The sequence below is a fragment of the Vulpes vulpes genome, unplaced genomic scaffold, assembly GCF_048418805.1.
Source record: "Vulpes vulpes isolate BD-2025 unplaced genomic scaffold, VulVul3 Bu000000626, whole genome shotgun sequence".
Taxonomy (NCBI): Eukaryota; Metazoa; Chordata; class Mammalia; order Carnivora; family Canidae; genus Vulpes; species Vulpes vulpes.
The window spans coordinates 416,070-442,538 of NW_027325669.1; the positions used below are offsets into that span (position 1 = coordinate 416,070).

General features: G+C 33.3%; 1 protein-coding gene across 1 annotated transcript in view; it reads right to left on the reverse strand.

The window, feature by feature from the left end:
* The window catches only part of LOC112912724 (low-density lipoprotein receptor-related protein 1B-like), a 1,003,376-nt gene that overhangs the window by 412,735 nt on the left and 564,172 nt on the right, over nt 1-26,469 (reverse strand). Inside the window, exons 22-25 of the mRNA XM_072745081.1 lie at nt 15,809-16,006; nt 14,073-14,277; nt 4,667-4,831; nt 4,084-4,328 (exon numbers count right to left, since the gene is read on the reverse strand). Coding sequence (XP_072601182.1) covers nt 4,084-4,328; nt 4,667-4,831; nt 14,073-14,277; nt 15,809-16,006 — 813 coding nt within the window. The remainder of the gene's footprint in view (nt 1-4,083; nt 4,329-4,666; nt 4,832-14,072; nt 14,278-15,808; nt 16,007-26,469) is intronic.

The following is a 26,469-nucleotide window of genomic DNA, read 5'->3' on the forward strand; positions in this document are numbered from 1 at the left end:
CAAGCCCCACTTTGGGTTCCATGGTGGGCATGAAACTTACTTTAAAAAAAATGCTTTTTAAAAAAAAAAATGCTTTTTTAATTTAGAAAACAATGAAGCATGGACTGGGGGGTTGATTATGATCATTGGGGCCCTGTGTTAACTTTGATGAAATTTATTACTCTGAGCCAGTCTATTTCACTTTCCTGAGCTTCAGTTTTCTCATAGAAGGTGGAAACAACTATCTGGTTAGATGGTTCTAATTATTAGGGAAAAAAGTGACAACTAAATGGCACATAATAGTATAATAACAGTGATAGTTTTATTTATTACTGTGATATTCAACATCTCTGTTGAAACAACTATAAATATAAAACATCAGGATGTTTGTTGCTCTAGGCCCTAGGAAAATGGGTGTACATTTGAGAGTAGCTTGAATAGTCTAGTCATCTGACTACACCTGAATTCTCTTGATAGAAAAATCAATCATATTGCTCTTCTTTAGAGTTGTGATTCACATTTTTGTTATAATTTTTCTTTAAACAAATTGCTACGTATAGAAAAATGTGATGTTAAGCCCAATATGAGTTATTTAAATATGAGATAATAGGTATTCAAAAGGTCTCAAGAAAAGTAATGAAACCTAAATTTCAACAAAAGGAGGTTAGGAAAACGATTGATTTCAACAACTATTTTTTTTAAGAGTTATTTATTTATTTGAGAAACTGAGGCCTAAGGAAATTAAGTAATTTGCCCAACATCATACAACTAGTGAATCATAGGGTTTGGGTTTGAACCTAAGCAGTCAAGCTCCCAAGGCCATGCCATTATCTCTTAAGTTCAGCAACCTCATACAATTAAAAAAATAAAAATAAATATAAATAAATAAATAAATACAGAAATTGCTCCTTGTTTCTTCTTAATCTCATTTAAAAATTACATTAGTAACCAAAGGATCTAAAATACATTTTCGTTTTTTAAAAGTTCTGCCTAAGTGTTCGATAATCAGCCTAGAAATTTATGCACAAGATGAATGTATGATAACTGGTGTTAAAACATTCATTAATTTCCTACTTGGAGAATCAGATAATTTCAAAGAATATTTCTAACCTTTATTTCTTTAATTTTTTAAAGATATATTTCCATTTTACAGCACTAAATGTCACATATTTTTAAAATTAATTATTTTTTCATGAGCTTCACATTACTATTCACCAGAAAACAGAGGGCTATTATTATTTTAGTGGTGTTAACAATGTACCTTTGTCATCACTTTTATTATAATTCTACCCTGGTAATAAAATAGTCAATACATTTCTGCATCTTTTTAAAAAAGTTTTTCCCCTAGCAATGGAAGTGTTACTTCACTGAAGCAGATAAACAGGATGGATAATGATTGTTGTATGCTCAGTGATCCTTATAATGGGGAAAAGTGGAATGTTCTCTGATCATTCTCAAAATTGGAAACTGACTGAATTTCATTTAGGAAATAGCAAGGTCTCACTATAGGTGACATTCTCTAAAAGCATATAAAAGACCAGAATATATCAGCCCTGATCCTCTATGTTAAATCAATCCATCGAGTAGAAACTTCCTTATTTTATGCAAATTGGAGGAGTCTCATATAAATCATCTTTCAAGTTAAGTAAAGATGTCAAGAGACTCTCCCCATCTCCAAATTAATTACAGTAATCTCCCCTTTTCTGGGGAGGAGACATCCCAAGTAGATGCCTGAAACCATGGATAATACCATGTGTTTTCTTATACACACATACCTATGGTACATATCTATCCTAAAGTCTAATTTATTAATTAGGCACAGTAATAGATTAACAATAATAACTAAAGTAGAATAACTCTAGTAGTATACTATCATAAAATTTATGTGAATGTGGTATCTCTCTGTCTCAAAATATCTCATCATACTATACTCACCCTTGTGCTTATGATGATATGAGACGATAAAATGTCTATGTGATGAGATGAAGTGAAGTGAATGATGTATGCATTGTAACATAGTGTTAGGGCACTACTGACCTTCTACTGATAGTTCAGAAGGAGAGTTTTTTTTTGTTTCTGGACCAATTATGATCACAGAAAGTGAAACTATGAAGGAAGGGTCTATTCTTCATTGAATGCTTTACATCCTTTCTATATATACGAAAATGTCAAAAGACCTTGAAAGTATCATTTTCATTTCCATTCTGTCAATTTGCTAGGGCTTACGTCAATGTGGCCAAATCAGACAGTTAGGAAATGAAAATACATTTATCCTATTTTGGGAAGGGGGCTGTTGTAATACATAAACCCAGGCCATTTTTCATGGTCCAATTCATCTAAATTACTCTAAACATAAAAATTAAAGTTCCCAAAAAATACCACTCTGGGGCACAAAAATACATAAGTACATATTTTTGCACTTATAAAAATTAAAATCAATCCTGTGCTTGTCATCAACATATACTGTTTATGACTAGATACTCTCTCATACTGAAGGAAGTTTTTAGAAAATAATATATTTTTCTTATTGTACTAGTGGCCCATTGCTGGTCAGAATCATGATTTCCCCTTTTATTTCAATTTAATTAAATCCAATATATTTACTGAATGCCTATTAAGCACAAAAGCGATTAAGCTGTATTTTCTCCCCTTAATGTCCTTATGTTGTTCAAGTTTGTAGGATGAAAGGAGCAAGGAAATTAAGGGTGATAGAAAAGGATTAACATGATTGCTCACATAGTACATGTTGTATAGAAACTCCTGCATGACAAAGAAGGATCTATTTAAGAAAATTGAAGCTATGGGATGCCTGGGTGGCTCAGTGGTTGAGCATCTGCCTTCAATTCAGCTCAGGGTGGGCTCATGGGGCCTGGATCAAGTCCCACATCAGGCTCCCTGCAGAGAGCCTGTTTTTTCCCTCTGCCTATGCCTCTGCCTCTTTCTGTGTCTCTCATGAATAAATAAATAAATAAAATCTTAAAAAAAAAAAGAAAGAAAATTGAAGCTGAGAAACTGAAAGTGGAAAGAGAACTAGATCCAGATTCTGTCAAAGAGAGGGCACAGAAAATTTTACAGATGAGGAAATTTTGGTAGAAAAAATAGTATCGATAGAGAAGGAATGTCACGTATTGAAGGAAGAAAAATGATAGCAATGGACCACAGAGGTGAGAATTTTTAGTTACATCTAGGTGAAGAGAATATAGCACAAATTTAAAATAAGGCTTGAAGTGAAGTCCATAAGACCAGAAACACTAACACATTTCTGGAAGTGGAAGATCTATCTACTCTACACTGAGAGAGGGAGAAAAGAAAATTTATCCTCTAGGGAACAGTTGTCATCTGAGCATCAGATGTTTCAAGTAAAAATATATTAATGATAAGAAAACATTATTTGCATTGGAATGAGATTCTCAAAGGTTATGATACACATTAGAAAGGGGAAGGCTCCATCAAGAAGTATAAAAGGATGAGTTGATGATACACCAAATAGCCATACTATCCCATAGGGGAAAAAAAGGAAAAAATAAAGACTTAGAATTAAGAACATCTGGAAAAGACTGAGCAGAAGAAACGAAATCACAAAGTTGGGATGGAGATTACTATTGAACCAAAATGTGGAATATATGGGGAGAGGTGGCACACATGCTCACGTGAACTCAATTGTCTTAAAATTGCAAAGCTCAAGCAGATGCTCCATTCTTTCTTACACACTGTTCCTTCTCCTCCCAATATACTTCACAGGGACCATTTGAGGGCAAACGTCAATGTGTCCTTGGTGTTCTCATCTAATTATCTGAACATAGTTAGGTGATAGATTCCAAATCTCAACAGCTTCCTCAACTTCCTGCAGTACCCTTTACTGATACCCTTTACTGACTAAAAATATAGGGACTTTGTTTAAAACTCTTTCTAATATTTCTTTATTGCTATGTGAATAAGTGAAAAGGGAAAAATATTCTGAGCTAATTAAAATAAAGGTTGGAATCACTTCCATAATACAATATATATAAACTATTAACTTACAGAAGTTATTTTACAGTTCAAATATTATATGATTAAGGTGAAAAATACTTTCTGGGTTGTTATTTCACAACCGGCACTTACCCTGGGGCTGACGGCTGGGGTGGTATATCTGAAGGTCAAATGGCTGTGCACTGGTTTTCTGAATCACGCTGACATTCTGTCCTGTCCACTTATTGGCTTTTGACAATGTGTTGGTCCTCCAGTCTGTCCAGTAGACCTCACTCCCATATAAAGACACAGCAAAGGGATGGGAAAGGTATTCATGACCCCGAATGATTTCGATCATGGCTGTTCCATCATAGAGGGCTGAATAAATTGCATCTGACCTATGAAAGGTAAATACATCAGCAGTTTATCAAAACTTATTTATATAGTCCATTGGTATTATCACATTACTTAGATAAAGGTCAGGGGAAATATTTTACAAAAAATATTTTATGGATCTCTATATGATTTATAGAAAGAAACAAAAAGCCCATCATAACAAAATAAACAAAAATCACCATCATAAAAAAAATCACCACCATCATAATGAAAACTATCAAAAATCACCACCAATTTTAATGTATGCATGATAAATGCATGTTAGACATCCTATCAGTTTATAAATGCTATCAGAGGAAGAAAACAGAAAATACAGAAGAAAAAGATCATTTTTTTAAACCTGGCATCTGTCCAAACTATCCTTTTCTCAAAGTGATCCACAGTTAATCCATTAGGCCAAGCTCCAGTTTTCATGTCTTTGTAGATGGTTTTTCTTCCAGCACCACTCATGGAGGCAGATTCAATGCGAGGAAAATTGGCATCCCAATCTGTCCAGAAAAGAATTCTGAAGAAAAATAAATAATGCTATTGTTTCAGCCATTCAGTTCACAAATATTTATTGAGTGCATACTATGTGCTATATATACACTGGCTAGATGAACAGTCTCAAAGGAAATGGATGTATTATCTACCCACCTGGGGCTTAGAGTCCAGTGGAGAAGACAGACTAAATAAACACATGAATATATAATTGCAGCTTCTAAAATATGCTGAAGAAAACTTTCATTATGGCAGAGAATAGCAGTTAAGTGATCTATTTAGAGAAGGTGATCAGAAAAAAAAAAGCACTTTGAGGAAGCTGTATTTATACTGAATCTAAAAGATAAGGAGAACAGTATAAAGTGCATGACAAGCAAAATAAACAGCAGATATGAAAACCCTAAAATAGAAAAGAAAGTGGGTGATTTGAAGAACAGAGATAAGACCAATGTGGTGAATAAGGAGGAAAAAAGAAGATGGATTTGAAGAGAGCAACCTAATGGGTTTTGCAGGCTAAAGTACTTATTTGGGACTTTATTCTAAGGGAATAAGAAGCACATTTCAGCCAGGTGGAAACATGGTATAATGTACAAGTGGATGATAGTGAGGCGAAAGTATAGTATATCAGGTGGTTATTTTAAAGGAACAAAGATGATAATGGCTTGGGATATGGTAGTGGCAGAGAAGAGAAGTGAATGGATTCAAAGTATATTTTGGAGGAAGAATTGCCAGGACTGTCTTATGACTGCATACAGGGAAATGAGGTAAAGAATGAATCATAGGTGACTGTGTTCCTTGTTTCAGCAAAGTCGGAATAAGGGTAAGGGAGAGGGTGTGCAGGGAATCCATACATGGAATGGGGAAAACGGAAGAGGACAGATTCTAAGACCTGGAAATTTAATGTGGATGGGTTTGAAGAACAATCAAAAGTTTACTCTTGAATTATTTTTTTATCTTAAGATTTCAAGACATCAGGAAACTGTGTGGTATGTCAGGGTGAAGTTCAGAGAAGGTAGGGGTGGAGACATGAATTGGGATGTCAGCAGTATGGAGATTATATTTAGATTCACAGCAATGAAAGACATCATATAACAGAGGATACAGAGGGAAAACAAAGGAAATCATTATACTTTGGTATACACAAACATGAGATTGTTAAAATATATTTTTTCATATGCGTAAAGATCATTACTTTTTTTTTAAACCGAATACTTTTGAGACTCTACAAATTCATTATGCACAAACAGTTCCACACAATGGGCATTAAGTGTCCCATGTCCTGCATTTGATTTTTAAGGCAACTTAGGCAGTGGATGTTTTATGTTCAGTTGACAATGGTTTAAACTGCTGATGCATGTTTCTATAGTATACTTAACAGAGTTACACAGTAATTCCACAATCATTACAACTGGCTATATTTTTTAAGTACTTACTATATGTTAAAAACTATGTTCAGTGCCTTATAGTTTATCTCATTTAAACAATCATGGAGCTATGGCTAAAGTTATCTATGTTTTAGAGATGAGAGAACAAGCTTAAAGAAATGAAATTACTTGGGTCACACAGATAATAAGTGGCTGAGAGAGAAGGAAAATTGGGTAGTCTAACTTCTGTTCTGATGTGTGTGTATGTGTGTGTGTTTTATTTTAATGTTCTGACCGTTTTTAATATCTAACTCTTCAATGTCATGTTGCCAAATAAAATAACAAAGGAAAGACACCTGGTAGAGGAGTAGTAGCCTGGATGCTAACCAAACAATGGTAGTTGCCTTCTCTACTTTCGTAGTAGAATCCAATGAGTAGCATGGTGATTTGGGAAGGGAGTATTCATAGAACAGGAGAGATAGTGACAGTCCAGCAAATTTTCCTCTAATCAGTTCTGATAATATTTTGGTGAGAAATGATAAAGTTCCTTTGTTCTTCATTATAATTATAAATAATTTTGCTATTTTTTAATTTTTCTATATTTTGAATGATCCTTAAGTATATGAATTTGGTAGATTACCTTGGAAAATGAAATAATCTTCTGGAACAAAATTCAAAATACAATTCAACCTATCTTCTTTTTTTTGAATATTATGTTTATATAGGAAATATGGAGTGATGTAAACTATTCATCATGAGTTGAATGTTTGAGAAGGATATAGTCTGTTTTAGGACAGAGAAATTTGAAATATGAAATGAATAAAAGACAATTTAATATAATAAATAGTAAATTTAGTGAGTACATGTGTTAAAAAACCTATGGTGAACAGAGAAGGAAGATGTAGATATTCTTGATAAGAGCAGCAGCTTATAGACAACTCTGAAGCACTGGCCATCCACAAAATGTTATTAAATGATTATGACAATATATGTTTCTATGTCAGACTACGTGGGATCAAGGCTGGTATCTGTCATTTACTCCAGCATATTTAATTTTAGATTCCATTTTCTCATCCCTAGATAAAAACTGTAACTGTACATTCTCATTAGGAGCATTTGATGAAGTAATAGATATAAACAATTTAGCACAAAGGATAGCTAGCACACACAAAAGATTCGTGTTTGCATAAGCATGCCGCAAACACATAATCATAGAAATTATTTTTTAAATGCAAAATTTCAAAATATTTCAAAATTGTAAAAGTAATGGAGAAAGAGAGACACAGAATGCTCAAGTTTAAATGTCACACCAGCATATATGTGGAGGCAGATTCGTTTTATAAAGTAAACATAAATCAAAGCCATGAGAAAAGGATTCAAAGGAGTAGGTCATAGGATTGAGTTTATCTCAAAGAATGACTCCCAAAAAATGAGTTTATTTATTTATTTATTTAAAGTTTTAGTTTTACGGGCAGCTTTAGTAGTTTCATGCCCTGGTGTGGGATCATATCCATAAAAATGAGATCCAAATGATTCATTGTTTAATCACCAATATTTGAATAAATTAAGTAAACCCCTGAGAAAGGATAAAACTAAATAATATATCAGGGACAATGTACTGATATTTGCTGAAGCTAGATAATGGATGTGAGGAAGTTTATTATATAATTCATCTTATTTTGTGTATTTAGAAATTTCTATTATAAAAGTTTAAAAGTCTAATAACTCAAAATTAGTATAATAGGCAAATTTTTAAGAATACCAAAAATGCCAGAGGATATTTATAAAATTTCATGGCTAGATATCTTTTTTTCTGAAAAGACTAATTTTTAAAGATTAGATTGTTTTATGCAAGAAAAAACTAATTATCTGGAAATACCAACATGTATATAAACATACATATATTGCTTATAAGTTACTTAATATACAATATGATGCCATGAAGGGCAAATGGAACAAAGATTAATTAGTATAAAGCTGGTAGGCTATTCAGTTAAGTAGCTGTCTTTAAAACAATGAATGAAATGAATTATGAGTCTCACTACAAATCTAATTTTGGATGCACACATCTTTTCACTGACAGCAGGTTGTTGTCAGCTTCCCTTTATACTTAGGATTAAAAAAATAAGATTTAAAATAGAAACAAGGCTAACATAGCATCAATCAAATTTATGGTGGTATTTGACAGACAAGGTAGAGGAGAGAGATTTGAAAGTCTGAAAAAGATTAGGAAAAATAATCACTGAAAACAAACAGTGAATTTGAGAATCATAGCTAGTCTGAGTATCTGTGGATAAGCCACCACCAGAACTAGGCAAGGCTCTGAATTGATGACCTAAAAACTTCTGAGCATTGTCCTTTGCCTGAGTAACAAATGGAGAACTGGTGTCTCCCTTGTAACTTTCTATTTCTGTCTTACGTAGTTTTGGAAATTCCAACACACATATCAGTAACTCTACAATTCTGCATAGGTTTGTGTAGGTTTACCAGAAATAGGCTCTGTAGATTCTCAAGTATGTTTCCAGTGGACCATAACAGTATACACTGGGATAATTTAAGTAATTCTAAAATAGGTGATTCCTTCATTTCTTCACTACAGAGCAGCATTAAGCTGTTTCTTCTATAGTGCTCATAATGGTCCTAATCTTTCATCAATTCAAATGGGGAAAGTTCCAATACTTTGTATAAAATAACATGCTCTAGAATTAGTTCCCCTAAAATGTTCTTTCTTAACTTCACTGTAAGTCAGTTTACAATCAATTTAAAAAGTTGATTTCAAGGATCATTGTTTCATAAAATTCTAGGCACTCTTTTGTATACTTTATAATGTGGTATTTTAAAAGAATCATTTTCCTCTTATTACTTTCTTTTTATGGTTAAAATGTATTAGCATTTCAATGATTGCATTATTTCTTGAAATATACAAAGACTGACTATCTCTTCTTACAGGAAGTATGGAAATATTCAGCCACAATTGCTTTTAAAAAAAGAGACTACAGTCTACTGATTCTACAGTTCCTGCATTCATGGGTTTGTCTGTATCAGGATTAAATTGGGTCAATGGACCATGAACAACTTGTATCATTACAGGCATGAAAGGGCCATTATCATCTATCAGGTCAAGCTGCAGAAGGTGAAAATAAATGATCTTAGCAAAAAAAAAAAAAAGGGGGATACTTATCTATAATCTTTAGGTCTTCTAAAAGCAACAATGTCTTTATTAGTCTCATTTAGGAACATTCCCAGATAAAATTAAAATTTTATTTAGATGTTTCACTAATCTTCACAATTACCATATCTGCTTTCACAAATTGCAATTGCTATAGCAGAGTCATTATTATGACAAATGAAATCTAAACACCAGCAAGGTACCACGAAGCCCCACAAGTACAAAGGCAATGAAAATTCAAGACCTGAAGTGAGTGCCCTTGTAGGTTCTGAACTCCCTGGTTCTTCTTACTCCCTAATACTAAGCTTGAGGTTTAGAGGAGATTCATGTACTCTTTCAGGTCACCTTAACAATAACTGCATTCCCTTAAAATGGAATGAGAGAGAAATGGTTCCTCCCTAAGACTCTCATTTGCCATCTTGGAATAACTTGTCACTTGGGATATTGGGTCAAAACCCAGAATACTAAACAGATGTGTCATGATGGCAAATATGGCTTATAATGTAAAATGAAGGCCTGTGGATTTTATGCCCAGGAAGCAAACTAGTTGATTAAAAACATTTGTTTGTTGGCATCTGTAAAAAAAGGTCACAAAGAGCCTTTGTAGCTGAAGGAAACTCAAACCATGTAAACATGTTTTATTGACCTGATATTATGGCTCATTTTTTTTTCGTTGTTGTTGTTTCTTCTTAGCTGTGCTTAGGGAGCAACTTGGCTAGTTACAAACTTGTGTATTCATTTGTTACTGTAAACAAAGCTTCTAATATTACCCATTAGCTGTCTTTTACTCTATACTTCATTCTTTCAGGTGTATCCTTGTTTTTGTAAGTTACAAAAAGTAAGTTACAAAAGTTGTAAGTTACAAAGTCTATGCATATGCATGCATTTTTTTATCTAAAAAAAACATTTATTTGGGACAATTATATATACCAAGAGCAGTGAAGGATTTCATAAATGTGGAAACAACTTTGTGTGCCATTAGAGAGCTTATTATGCAGTAGGAAACATAATAGTATTTACAGAAACCATAATTCTAAAAAAAAATTGTCCAGATTTATCCTAAAGTAAAAATTTTCAAAATAATGTGTCTTTATAGCTCCTATCAATTTTGATTCACAGCTTCTTTATGTATTTCATGAATTATTTGAGAAATAGAAATTTTATGTTTCTATTTGAATAGATAGCACTAAGGCAGTAAGCTGAGTTTAAATCAAATTAAATTATTTTTTCAATGTTGCTTTTCTTGTGCTTAGCTTTGCAGTTCAGTGTGTGTATGTGTGTGTTTTCATGCTCGCATGTATTTTTACTATGCTCTCAGCCTACTTTATGAAAGGTCCAATGTTTAAAGATAATTATGGACTTTTTAATAAAATGTCCCAAACAAACCTGAAAAATATTTTCATATTTGCACTGCATTTTTAAATCTAATTGCTACAGCTAGGCTTTACAAGTGTTTATATGAACTTCATATCTTAATTGTATCAATCCGCTGTATGTTAATTTTTAAAAATAGAAAGTCCATCATACATCGACCCCCAAACTTATCAACCTTTCAGTTTCTTCCTAGAGTTGAATGAATTAGTACTGCCATTTGAATTTTGATTATGTATGCCAACAGCGATTTTATAAGTATATTTCTTTACCCATTTTTCAAGACAAAACTTATTATGACTGCAATTATATGAATCATTTTTACAATTTCATGGTAGCAATTAGTAATGGAAGGCATCAACTTTCCTAAAAGCATTATGAGGTTTTTTTCTACTCAGAGGATAGCTTTTTGTACTTTTAACTCTTAGAGGATATATAACTTCTAAAGATCTTATATCACTGGAATAGTGTCTGATATTTTCACTCAAATAGTATTTGTGGGTGGTGTGCTGTTTCTATTTTTTTTTCTACTCTCAGGTTGGATATTCTACAAACTGAGATGATTTTATCCTAAGCATTGTCAGTTCAAAGCCATAGAAAATAAAGTTGCAATTCCCAGATCTACTGCTTTGTTTGGTCAAACTATTTTCAAAACTTTCATATGACTGTTTTGTTCCTTTTGTTTTTCTCACTGTGTGCCATCTATAAATTTTCAGAGCCCTCACTTTTTCTACCATGTTGGTGTACATGCTAAAACCACAACGTTCTCCAAAATATCACTTTTCCTTATACAGAACATTTCTCCTGTATATCAGGTGCTGGTACAACTTAGATAGTTCTTATAGGTGAAAAATTTCACACTGGTAGTTGTTAGTGTAAAACTGAGTTGATGATGAACCTTTATGGGAAGCAAAGGGTCAGGATCAGCAATTTACTCGTAATCTCAGGAGTGGTCTCTTATTTTTTTTTTTTTTTAATATTTTATTTGACAGAGAGAGTGCAAGCAGGAGGAATGGTAGGCAGAGGGAGAGGGAGAAGCAGGCTCCCCACTGAGCAAGGAGCCCATTGCAGAGCTCAGGGCTGGATGAAGGGCTGGCTCCCAGCGATGTAGGAAGTAGTTAAGGGCAGATGGACCTAGGCAGAGAGAGATAGGGAAAGACCCAAAGCCAGGCTCCCAGAAATCTGTGGGCTCCCATGAACCCCAAGGACACTGATAGACCCCAGAATCAGGCTCCTATCCATCCCCCCAAAAACAAAGATAAGACAGTAAAAACAGAAAAAATAAACCTGGCTCCCTAGTTCCAAAATGTTAGGGAGAATCCCCCTTTAATAGCTAGTAAGTAATCACAGAAACTCCCCAGACCACAAAGAAATAAGTCATGAAGTTGTTACCAATAGTCTCCGCTCAAACCAAGACTGCACAAGCATCTCAAGGCCATGGGCTCCCTGACTAGGTTCTCAACAAAAGACCCCCCCTCTCACCCCCAAAAAGACCGACCCTACAAGCCCTGTGGCAACCCTGTCGGGGCCCCTCCCCGTCTGAGAGCTTTCTCTGTATCTTTGCTTAATAAACTTACATCACTTTGCTCACTCTCTGTTGCCTGTGAGATTCATTCTTTGACTCCATGAGACAAGAAACAAGCTCTCCCTTATCACCAGGACCCTGGGATCATGACCTGAGCTGAAACAGATGCTCAACCAACTGAGCCACCCAGGAACCCCAGGAATAGTCTGTTTTAACAAAAGAATTTCTCATTAAACATATCTCTTCCCAGTGAACTGGTATTATAGGAATTAATAAATGAAATGGGTAAAGTGTAAACTGTATAAATGAGAGAACCCATCCTTAGGTAAAAGATATAGCTACTGCTTTGCTCTTTGCTGCCAGGTCTCTCTGTTTCTTCAAAAGAAGACAGAAATCCAGGACTGTATACAAAATGTCTCAGTATTTTAAGCTCAGGCCAGTGATTCAAATAAATGTAAAACACCGTAGAGGTAAAGCAAGCATATTAATGAGAGTTGCCAGTTTGGAACCTTGCTCTAGGCAAGTTGCTTTGGCCCTTTACTTTCTGAGTGTGAACTGAGGAAAGGAAGAACAAAGAAACTTCCCAATCTATTGATTTCTGAGCTCAAGCATACACCAGAGCACATGCCAGAAAATGTGGTCAGGAAGCTGACTTAAACACAGGCTCCCTTTTCTCTCTTCATTAAACTCCATCCTTGCTGACTCCCCTTCCTCATTGGTGTGTCCTCGACTTTGTCTTACTTACAGGTACAGAGACAGAAACATCAATAAATAAGAATAAAAATAAAAATAAACTAAAAAAACAAAAACCAAAAAACTCTTGATCTACTAACCTTTAGCCTTGACAATGGTTTTGGATTGACAAAATAATTACCAAGGAAATAAATAATTCCCAGTAATAACAAAGTATTTTCAGTTACATATTATCTTCTACATATTTATGATCTCCTCAAAAACAATAAAATAATAAAGATATTATCCATGATTTATGGAGGAAAAAACTGAAATTTAAGGGAATAGAGTTGAGTTGATTCCCCAGGGAATAAATGACAAAATAGGAACTGGAACCCTTGTTTTCTGGCTCTAAAACCAGCGTCTCTCTTCTGCTCCTTCCCAGAGCACACAGTAACTTGAGTTACTCAACATTTGACCCTGTTCTCAAGAGTCATGTGCCTTGTCTTTCTGGCTCTAAAACCAGCGTCTCTCTTCTGCTCCTTCCCAGAGGAACACACAAAGAACATTGCACACAGTAACTTGAGTTACTCAACATTTGACCCTGTTCTCAAGAGTCATGTGCCTTGTCTTTCCAACAGTCAGTGTCTCCTCACTGGAGTCCTTCAAGCTTATACTAATTTTCTTTGAAACTGACTCCAAATACTTACAAAATACATAAGAGGTGGTGCAGTTAACATCTGTGACTGTTTGGACCAGAGACTGGCCCTGTGGTTTGCAACTATTAGAAACAATTATAGCATCTCTTTGGCAGGTCAAAGAGAAATTCATTAAATTACTGCTTCAAAATTGAGTTGCAATCGCTTCCAATAGGGCCTAATGCCCATATTTGGAAAAAAGATATTTCTAGCCTCTAAAAAGGACCTAGGTAAGCAATCTTACAACCAAATTTATGCTAATAAACTTAAACTGGTTGATATATATATATACATATATATAATTATACATACACACAGACATACATATAATTATACATATACACACATGTATGCAATGCACAAGGTAAGCAATCTGACTCATAATTTATGAGATAATTGAATTCAATATTAATTTAAAAGATTTTTTTTTATGCCAAAGTGAATTTGTAAAAGGCAAACTTTTTTACCCGTATCTTGGGTCCAAAGCGATGGCCCTGGGATGTTCCATGGCTCCAGCTATGAGTGTAGTTCTTAAGGAACCGTCTAGTTTGGCCACTTCGATTTGGTCCAAATTGCTATCTATCCAGTATATGTTGCCTGCTATCCAGTCGACTGTCAATCCTTCGGGAGTAGCCAGGCCATGCTCCACAACGACTTCTATTGCACTGACTCCTATGAGAACAAAAAAAAAAAAAAAAAAAAAAAGGAAACTAATACTTTTACCCATTCAAGGAACCTGTTAGGCAAAAACAAACAAATGACAACAACAACAACAATAAAAACACCTCAAAACCCAAAAATGTCAATTTAAGAGTAGTGCAAAGTTTTTAAGCATTATACTGATTTTGCAAGATGTATTACTTGGCACAAGGGAAACTAAGAAGACTCCAAATTTAGAATTACTGAGCTTTCCTACCAGAAAATTTTAATTTCTTAAACCCTTTCAGTGACAGGGAAACAGAATTTTTAAATAACTCTGAGGCTAACAATATTTAGATTTCAGAAAGTTATTTCTTGTTTCTTGCTTTTGAAATAGGATATAGGGTTTGGGGAATAATAATGATGTGCTGGTTAAAATTAGTGCAATTTAGTGTCAACATTGATCTTCACGGGTAGAATAAAGAGAAAAGTCCACCTGGGGCAACATGCATTAGAGCTAGTCAGCAGCCACCCTTTTCTGAAGCATGATAGATAAGATAGCTTTACTGCACTGACCCTTAAAGATAAGCACCAAGTCATACTCCCCACCCCTCCTTGGACCAAAGACTTATAGGGTATAACATGATTACACCTAAGAGAGGAAGGTATTAGTGTGGTCTAAATAAAAATAAGCAATGCTCTTATTTATCCTTCTTAATTTCTTTTGTAATTAAAAGTTATTTGATTTTTTTTTTTCTAATAGGTTAACTCTTCATAGTTTATGGTATTGGCAGTGTTTTAACAAAAACACTGTTAACATTGTTAACAAATGTTAACAAACATTTTAACATTTTTTTTGTTTTTCAACACTGAACCATCTAAGCCCAAGGATCTAAATCCATCGCTTGAATTCAGTCTCTTGCAATATTCCATAGGACACAAATTCACATATGATAATTATATTGTGTTTATTACCATTTTTCCAAAATTGCAAAGGTGACTTAAGGAGAAATTCAAATTTTGATAGAAACACCTGGCTTTGAAATACCACACAGATCCAACATTTTCAAAAAGATTATTACATATATTTATCTCAGAGCCTTGATACTCAAAAAGAAAAAAAAAGCCTAGATTAAACAAAAGAGGTAAGTCAAATTATGATAAAAACATTTAGTGGTCTTTTTAGTGGTCTTTGTAACGATTCATTACTTGTTTAAATTTTTCTGAAAGACGGTAAAAAATAAAACATTTAGCTCACAAACATATGTCTACTAGTATGTGGAAGGTGGTAGTTATAAATATTTTTCTCCACCAAATATCCACAGAAAAGCTCACAATTTGAAAATGGTATGCATAAAAAAATAAAAAATTAAAAAAAAAAAGAAAATGGTATGCATGGTGGGCTTTCACCATTCATTTCCTTCCCTCAACATACCTTCACACATATACTTGATATTCCTGGTTTTACATATATGAGGGAGCAGATAAAGAATGAAAGTGCAAGATTAATCTAAATCCCATTTGATTGCATCATATTTTTCTGGAATTTTCAGTTAAAAATTACCTCCACTTTCAGAAAGCTTGCCCCGGTATATTCTGTCTTCTACAACATCTGTCCAATAAAGTAAACTCTGATTGAAGTGAAAATCAAGTGCTATCGTGTTTCTCAGCCCAGGAACAAGTAGACTATAGTCTCTCTTATGAAGATCAATCCTTCTGATCTCATGACGAATAGAAAAGATGATGAATGCTTCAAAAGGATCTGAAAGTAAATTTATTTTTAATAGGCTTATAAAAATATTTATATGCTTTCATAAGTAGAATAAAACACTTGAGGTTACATCCAATTATTTACCAGCATAATTTACTATATAACTCTCTACTATTACAGGAGCAATTTCTTTTAATCCAACATTTAGAGGAAACTTGAAAATTTTAGGTTGATATGTATTCATTAAAATAAGTATACTTTTTCCCTCCTTGGATTTTTCTACACCTGATTCTGATTAAAGAATACAAGAATTATTGAAATTTCAAGACAAAATAGGGATTTTCCTATTTTAATGGAGCCTCAGCTGACAATCCAAACCTCAGAAACATTAACACAAGAATTGCTAAGAGTTGACTAAAACTAATTTTGCTACCCTTAACCCATCACATTCCTACAGATCCACAAAGGAAACAGACCCAATAAAAGAGGATTTCTGTGAAGAAATTACAGACTTATAGTTTAAGTGTACTCCCCAGAAGATGGTAGATGATGGCTTTCTCCTCAGTCTGAAATTTACAAAAAATACATCATCATTTTGGTAATGTGTCAAATCCTGTACCAAATACTGTTGGACATACTAAGATGAGTTAGACACGAATTTTGCTTGATGAATATACATTTGAGAAAGGGGAATCCAGGCTTACAAAGATTTCCTCTCTCTTCTATGTTAGTACCATTCCTTTCGGCTTTCCTTTAGAGAGATTTGTTTTCCTATTTCAATTCTAGACACATCCTCTGAATGTGAGCTGCTATAATCATCTCTTTCCCTGCTGATTAACTCAAGGGGAGGATGAAAAATCTAAATCAGTCGAATGGGTCTACAAACTTCCAGAGAATATTGCAATTTTCTTATAAGGCCAGAGATCTCTAAGCCTAGTAATGCCAGTGTCTATGCCCTTGCAGTTTGTAAAAGTATACTTGTGATATTGTTGTTGAAGAGAAAAATATGCACACACACACAAAAAAAGGAAGGAACAATGACCTGGAGATGTTCAAGTCCGTAGGCTAAGGATGTTCAAGTCTACTGTTGAAATTATCCATAAGTCTAGTTCCTTTCTTCATATTCCCTATACATTTCCCATACTTTGGATATGTAAGTCAATGCACTTAACTCGTTCCTTCCTTCATATTCCCTATACATTTCCCATACTTTGGATATGTAAGCCAATGCACTTAACTCCAACTCAGTTTGAAATAGTTTTTTGCCAATTGCAACCAGGTTTACTGTTTTTATTAATCTCCATTCCTCAGAGAGTTCCTTTCTGATCAATTTCCTAATAAAGTCCATTTTTATTATTTTATATCTCCATAACCTATTTATTCTCTTTAAAGTAAACTTTTTTTTTTTTTTTTAAGATTTTATTTATTTACTCATGAGAGGCAAAGAGAGAGAGGCAGAGACATAGGTAGAGGGAGAGGTGGCTCCTCGCTGGAAGCCTGATGTGGGACTTGATTTCGGGACTCCCAGATCACGACCTGAGCCAAAGGCAGACCCAACCACTGGGCCACCCAGACGCCCTGAAGTAAACTTTAAAATCACTATCTATTTGTCATCTGTCTTCCTCACTGGTTTATATGTTTTATTAAAACAGGGATCTTGTTTGGCTTGCTCATTATAATAGCCCTAATACCACACACCGGGGAAGACATAATACATCCCAGGTCTTAGATATAGAATGGTGCTAACCTAGGCTGCCTGCCACTGGTGTAGGGAAATCACTGGCCATTTTTTTCCCCATATGTGTTTTATAAGCTCAAAGTCATCAAAGTGAATACACATGTGGAGGTAACTATGAGGGAATCAAAAAGTAATGGATTTTTTTCTTTTTAAGTTTTTATTTATTTACATGAGAGACACAAAGAGAGGCAGAAATAGACAGGGAGAAGCAGGCTCCTTGCAGGGGGCCTGATGCAGGACTCCATCCTCGAACCCAGGATCACACCCTGAGCCAAAGGCAGATGCTCAGCTGCTGAGCCACCAAGGTTTCCCTCTTTGGTATCATTTTTAAAAGACCAACTACCCATAGCAAAATATAAATAATGCACAATCTATGCTGTCATTAATATTATAAATATTTTTCTAGACCTATATGAAGGTAAAGAATATGATACTTCTTGAAGGCTTACTGAGGAAATGTTGTTACCTGCTATGGAAACTGGTGTATGGGATTCAGAAGTGGGAAGAAAGCTTTCACTTTATTTTCTGTTGATACAATTTTTTAGCACTAACATATTTTTCCACTAAGATTAACAATTTTTAAGAATAAAAATTCAAACTAACAATAGAAGGAATTATAATTTCCTGCTTCTTAGAAACATTAATAAATAAAACAAAAATTGTTTGGGCATGACATATATGCTGAGCAAGGTAATTCAGTATGACAAATATTGTAAAACATGTTATGTGTGTGTGTTTTTTTCTCCTTAAGGAGAACTCACATTTCTACTACAGCAATATTTAAGAGATCATTTACTGCTCTTACTTACATGCACTATGTGAGAAAGTGCTCTCTCCTAAACCAAAAATTACTAACTTGTTTGTTGCAACTGAATGTAGAAAGAAATTCTATAAGAGAAGACCTGAATTCTACTCTTGCCTTGGACACCTGATCTGAGCACAATGGAATTAAATAAAAATCAATTATAAAGACTGCTAAGCTTCAGATATACTTTAGTACTAGAAATAACTGCTAAACAATTTCTTGACCAATAAGACCTCAATAAGGAATTCAGAAATAAAGAGAGATATTATGGCAACAAATGTATAGATTAAGAAGAATGAACAATTAAAACTAATGAAATAGAGAATCAGTTCCTGGATGGTGAAATGAGGATCCAAAACCATCTCTTTCATAAAACAATGAAAACGCTGACAAAATGGTCAAAATCACCTTTTTCTGAACTCTTGAAATTCAAGAAAAACTGCTGAATATCAGTATTATATGGTGTTTTAACATGTACCAAACCCATTCCTCTGTCCTTAGCTTAATAATTGATTTAAAACCAAATGATCCACAAGTTCCCAGAGGGGACATATGGATTTGGAGCTCCCCCAAAAGCCCAAGCTCCAGAGAACTGTTCAACGCGGGAAAGATGGCCTTTTCAAGAAAATGTGCTGGGGGAACTGGATTTCTGTATTCTATAGAATGAGACTGAAACCTCACACCATATATAAAAACTAACTCAAAATGTTTCCTAGACCTAAATATAAGAGCTAAAATTACACAACTATTGGAAGAGTACTTAGTGACTCTATATTAAGCAAAGACTGTGAATAGTCATTTAACCCAAGAGCCTACAAAAATGACCAAATAAGTGGACAAGAAGATGCTCAATATCATTGATTATCAGGGAAACACAAATCAAGCACAACATCACACTTCACATCCCCTAGAATAACTATAACAAGAAAAATGGACAATATCAGATGATGGCAAGATTGTGTGGAAATTGGAGCCCTCAAGCATTGCTGGCTGGATTTTTAAAATGACACAGCCACTTTGGAAAACACTTTGGCAGTTCCTCAAAATGTTAGACATTGGCTTATCATACGATCCAGGAATTCCATTCTTAGTTGTACACACAGGGGAAATGAAAAGTATGTCCACACAAAGCTTGTATGTGAATATTCATATCATTATTCATACAAAGAATAAAAATCCAAATGCTCATCAACTGATGAATGGATAAACAAAATGATATAATACAATAAATATACTTTTCAGCAATAAAAATAAATTAAGTACTGATAAATGGTAAAACATGAATGGATGAACCTTGAAAACATCATGCCACATGAAGGAAATTAGTCACAAAAGACCATGTACTGCATTATTCCATTGTTATGAATTGCCCAGACTAGGCAAATTTACAGAGACAGAAACTAGGTTAGAGATTGCCAGCGATGAAGTAGGGTTTGATGGGGAGTGAATTTTAAATATGTATGGAGTTTGTTTGGGGGAGAATTAAAATGTTCTAAAATTAGATAGTTGTCATGGTTGCACTACTCTGTGAATATACTACCAACCACTGAATTCTGTACTTTAAAAGAATGAATTTTATGGCATATATATTATATCTCAATTCATCTGTTTTTTTTTAAAAAAAGGAAATATGGTAATTAGTGTGGAAATTTGTAGAGAATAAAGAAATGTACAACTTTTAATTGTTACCTAAAAATCATGATTTTTACCTCAATCCCATTAATCTGTATAACTATACTTGCTCATTAGCTCTGAAAACTTTTCCATCTATACAAGGAAAAAATAAACTATACAGATAATTTAATGTTCTTTTTCTTCTCTGTGTATTTGTGGTAGTTGAATAAAATGGAGAATTCATCTTTTAAAAATTAATAAAATAATAAATAAATTCAAGAATCCAGAAAAAATAGCTCTAATAAATTGGGAAGAATAACATAAATTACAGGAATTGATAAAATAGAGAAAAAGATCATAAAAAAATGGAAACCGTTTGTTTGAAGGATGATAAAATACAAATAAGCATGTGGAAGGACCAATACATATACATATGCATGCACATAAATATATGTAGAAATGAGTAATAGGAAAAATTAAAATAGGAAAGTAATTATTATAGATATTATTATTTATATTCAATAGAAAATTAAAAAAATAAGAGTGATATATATTTTTAATAATAAATTTGAAAATAGGTAAAGTAAGTCATTTTCTAGAGAAATATTTTACCAAAATTGACTTGTAAAGAAATAGAAAATGTGAACAGACCTACAAACTATAATAAAAATTAAGTGGTAAAATTACACCCTCTAACCAAGTATAGTAGAGAACAAAACAATCCATAAATAATGAGATAACTGGAGAAATAGAGAGTGTTAAGAAAATGTTATAGCAGTTAAAACAAGACCATAACCATCATCTTGGGCAACTATTAATTCTTACTAAAATAGCAAACACTTATAGAGTGCTTCTTATATAGAATTATTCTTAAATATTTCATAGATCCCCATTTGTGCAATCCTCACAAAGTCCTAGGAAGTAAGTGATATTATCACTCCCATTTTTCACGGGAAGAAAAAGAGGCACAGAGAAGTTATGTAACTAATATGCCAGAGTCACACAGCTAGTAAGTGGAGGAGCAGGGATTTGAACAAATTTTCTGTCTAGTGTTAGCAATGAATTGGAGACTCAGGAACTCTTATAACAGCTGATGGAATGTATATTTTTAAAACTGTATTGGAAATATAAGTGGCGATGATAGAGATGACATGTGCAACTGAAGGTGCATATGCACTTGAACATGCGTGGTTCAACTTGTGCACATTTCCACAAATAGACATCATAAGAGCTTTCACCGCAACATAGTTTGATGTAGCAAGGCACTGGAAATAACATCAATGACCATGAATAGGAGAAGATTAACAAAACTATAATCTTTTTATACAGCAGAATGCCATAGAGAATTTAAAAGGAATAAATGGAGCTATTTAAAACACTACACTATGGATACTTCCCAAAATCATATTTGTGACTAACAATTCCAACTAATTCCAGCTGGATATATATAATGTATGTGATTCCATAAGCTAAGAAACACAAAAATTATATTACATGTTGTTTAAGAACACAAACTATGACAGAACAGATATCCTAATTTCACGAAAGGAGCTACCTCTGAGATGGAGGAATGGATGAACAGAGGACTCAAAGTTATTTAATGTTTCATCACTTTCAGAAAATAATTTGTACCATGTATAGCATGAATAAATTGGATAAATTTTCAATATACTAAAATATTAGCTTTGAATACATTATTCTCCCATATGTTTGAAAGATTTCACAAAATGGAAGATGACTGGAAATGTCTTTTTCTTTTTTTTTTTTTAAGATTTATTTCTAAGTAATTTATATACCCAGTGTGAAGCTTAGACTCATAATCCTGAGATCAAGAGCTGCATGTTTCACTGACTGAGACAGCCAGGTACCTTGAAAACATATCTTGTTTACTCTGAACAGTGACTGTTACATGGACTCTTTTATTAAAACTTTCTGAAGGCTTTTCAAGTTCTTATATTTACTGTAGTCATTTTGTGTTGAGAATATAGTTGATAAATATTTACTTGATTACACATGACTATTATAAGCCTGTTTACCAAAATAAAAAATCAAAATGTAAATATTTAAATTATCTCTATTTGAACTCTGAATCTTGATAAATTCTCCAAGTGTCTCTAATTTTAAGATTTGTTTACTAAATTATTATTTCTTTTTTGAGAAAATAAAAAGTTGTAATGAATAATCCAATACGTAAATTCATAAACTACTGAGAAATCATGAAGACTGGGTTTCAAAATGCCAAGTCTTAAAATGTTTTTTCCCTTTAATAATGATAAAAAAATAAACATCTGTATAAAATATTTGGTGATAAAACACAATGAAGCATTTTCTCATGTGTTTCAATTTTGATGTAAGTATATTCACTTCTTTTGGGGCAAATTCAACTTGGAATGAATATAGCAAAATATGAAGTAGTCATTCACTTTTGCATTATACTAACTTTTTTTCCCAGTGTGCTAGCTTGTGGTATTTATTCAGTCTCATAAATGACTGAATTTTACAACTCAAACCACCAAATAAGACTCAATAAAGAAGAGGCTTGAAGTTCTTTACCATGAGATGACATGTGTATAAAACAAAGAAGGTTCCAATTTATAGTTTTTTAAAGTGATGAATTTCCTTTTAATAAATGTAGCACATTACAAAGAGTTTTAGAAAGGACTCATAGGTCTTCTATCTGCTGTTCTTTTTTCTTTGATTTTCTTTTAATCCCACTACAGATTTGCATAATGATTGTTACAAGATAGTATATGGAAGCAGTAGATGACTTGTCTAAGAAAGAGTTCCTCTATAGTCCTCTCAGGGTAATTGTTATGACTCCAAAACTAGTAATTTTACATGAATAGTCCTGATTATTTATTATCATACCTATAATGTTCTCAAACATAAAGTGATATTGTAGTTACAATGTTTTTTCTCCTGCAAGTTCAGAATTTTCACTTTTCTGTTCTCATATTTAATACTTTATTTGAATTTCTCTGTCCCCATCATTAGATATATCCCCTGTACAGAGTAGCAACTTATGAAGTGGTAAATGATCTATTGTTTACTCCAGTTCACTATATATTATTACTTCCTCTTCTCCATTCCTTCAGCTATAGCTATGTTGGGAATGAATGAAAGTGAAATATTATTGAAGTGTGGTATACATAAAGGCAGAAGATATAAAACCTATGAAACGAGTGCTCGTTTCGGCAGCACATATACTAAAATCTATGAAATGAAAGGTAGGATAGACTTTCAACTATTATTCAAACTGGTAAATTTATAAGATTATCTCACCAACTGTCCACCAATTTTGAGAGTTTTTTTTTTTTTTTTTTTTTTTTATCTGTATGTTTCATTTTGCTGTTGTTTTCCCTTTAATTACTTGCCTGAAAATTCCTGGATATCTTTTCTCAGTAGCTCTGCTTTATATTTCAAGTTTCTTAAAAACTTATCTATTCTTTCCATTAATAAGTATCAGGAATCTGCATTTGGGGCATGTATGTATAGAAAGAGAGAGAGTGGGAGAATGAGAGAGAGAGAGAGAGTTCATTAAGGGGTGAGAGTTTGAGCAAAAATCTTTGCATTTCTAAGATACAGCCCAGTGCTTTTTTGCTGATTATATTTAATAAATACCTGTGATTACATAAGTGAATGATTAATTATAAGAATCAATGAATAAACAGCCCAAGAGACATTAAATAGAGAGGAGATACAAATTATTATGGTGAGAAGAAAGTAAGAAAAACAATGAAGTGAAGAAAGGAATGAAGCAGAAAGATAAAGAAATATTCTGTAAAGGTCAACTTGAATGAAACTAATAGAGGGCTAAAAGAATGTAGAAGATAGTTGATATGTCTACAGTTTAGTACATGCAACCAATTCCTACAATTAGAAAAAGGCAGCCATCTTGATAGAAAAATGGCCAAAGGAAATGAAGAGATGCAAAAGGCTAACAAGCATATAGAGAAATGCTCAAACTCGTCATAAGAAAAATGAAACTAAAACAATGAAATATCACTTTACTTCACTATATTGGATGACAAAGCTAGAAAATCGGATAATTTTAAGAGCTGGCAAGGATATGGGGACCTTGAAAGTGTACTGTTGGTGGAGGTGGAGACTGTTCAACCACTCTGAGAAGATACTGGTTATACTTTCTCATAGTAAGTATAAGCATACCCTGGGAGTCAATAATTTTGGTCCCAAATAATGTCCATGCATATTTCTAAGACTAGATAAATGTCTGCCAATGGCAGCATTACTTTTGCAGAGATTTGGGGTGATTTAAGTGTATTTATATTGTAGAGTGAATAAACAAAAATAGATGGGACATGCCATATGATACCACATAGTGGTTAGAAATAATAGATCAACTGTACACATAGCACAGATCATAAAACTAATAAAAAAAACTATTACTACTTCAAGTAATAGAGGAAACTTGTTATATTCAACAAACATTTGCTACAAAATGTATTTTTTAAAATGTATTTTCACAAGAGGTGTAAAATAATTTGATGCAGTCTCAGCTTTTAAGAATGTTTGGGTCTAAGTGGTAACTGAAATAAGCTCATAAAATGTACACTATTCAAAGACATCGCAAGACTTTGAGGGCACACAGCACAGGGAGGTGGCCTGGCTCTTTGTAGTAGCTTGTAAAAGTTCTTTCTTTGGAGTCAGATGGAATGAAGTTCAAAAGCTTTGCTCTAACATCTCTTTGCCACAGGCCCTGAGTAAATGAAGTAACCTCTCTGGGTCTCAGTTTCCAAAGGAATAAAATCAGAGTATTAATATCCATTGGTTTCCTGCAAGTTATAAATGAACTGCCCATCACACAGTAGATGCTTGATAAGTGGTAGCTATTAGTAATATTATCATAATCAACTTGAGGAAAAATTCATAGAGGAGAGCGTTTTAAATAGATTATAGGATTTCCAGAATGTAGAAGATACTGTTCTGCTCAGATGATAATGAGCAGAGTGCATGAAGGAGATGGTACAATAAAGTGATGCATGTGAAAGTACATTATACGTTCTTGGCAACTATTTATTTACTAATATTACTAATGATGAAAACAGTAATAATGTGCCTGGAATGGAAATCCATAGTGGAAGATAACAAAAGATTATGTTGGAGAGAGAAAACAAGCAAAAATGAAGAAGGTCCTAAATAGCAGACTGAAGAATTTGATGTTCTTTCCAAAACTATTTAAGAGTTACTTTCAAATCATAAATAGACACTGATATATAAAAGTGTCATTTTACTAAAATAAAGAAGTGAGTGAATTACCAAATTACCCCCCACTCACACACACACACACCATAGCTTAATTCCCCTGATCTCTTCACCTTTATTTATCATTATTCCCCAAGGTAGTCCATCTGCTTATCATTACTCTGTTCTCTTTTATTTCATTTTTTCTTCTTTACTATACTTCTGACCTCTTTCCATTAACTCTCACCTTCCAGATTTGGATTCTTTTCAATAAAAATACCATATCCCTTCAAGTTTCAATATATTCTTACAAACTAAAGAAATAAGATGATGACAACAAAGAGGCCAGAGAGAAAACTGTCATCATTATAACATCTATGGTACAGATGCTACCAACTGGAGAAGGAAGACTGAGTCCAAAAGACAATAAATTAGGGTATGGAGAGGGGGGCACCAAAGAGCTGGGGAAGTCAAAGATAAGTTCAGCTTGTGGGCCTGAAGATCAGAAGAAAACTGGAGCTGCTGACAGGACTATGGATAATTAAGAGAAGAGAAAGAGTCCATTTCAGCCAACAAATTTTGAGGTGACTTAATGACACTCAATTAAAAAGAACTGAATAGTAGGAAAGACAGTATAGCTGGAAATATAAATGCCACAGTAAAATGATTTGAGCTGATCAAGAGATCACATATAGGGGTATACGGAAACTAAGGTTTAAGGAATGGGCACAGTTTACCAATAAGAGAGCACTAAAGTTACACAGTTTTATTTTTATAAAATTATGGATTACATCCATAATCTGTTTACTAAAAAAAATTCATGTAAATTGAGCTGAAAAGCAAATACCATTTTTTTCTAAAGTACTCATTAATAGTTTTTTCTGGCATCCAATATAATTTCCACAAAATATTTTGTGGTTTAGTTAATTTAAAAAATGGACAAGAAAACACATATGTATTGAATATCTTCTTTGTTCTTAGAAATTTAAGGGAAATATATAGTACATATAAAAAACCCTATCATGAAGAGCTGGTAATTTGGTGGATGAGAGAGGATAAGAATACCAAAAAAAAAAAAAAATAATAATAATTATATTCAAGGCAATGTATATTACAAAACAAGTATTTTTCCTTATTCTTGTTCAATACCTGACA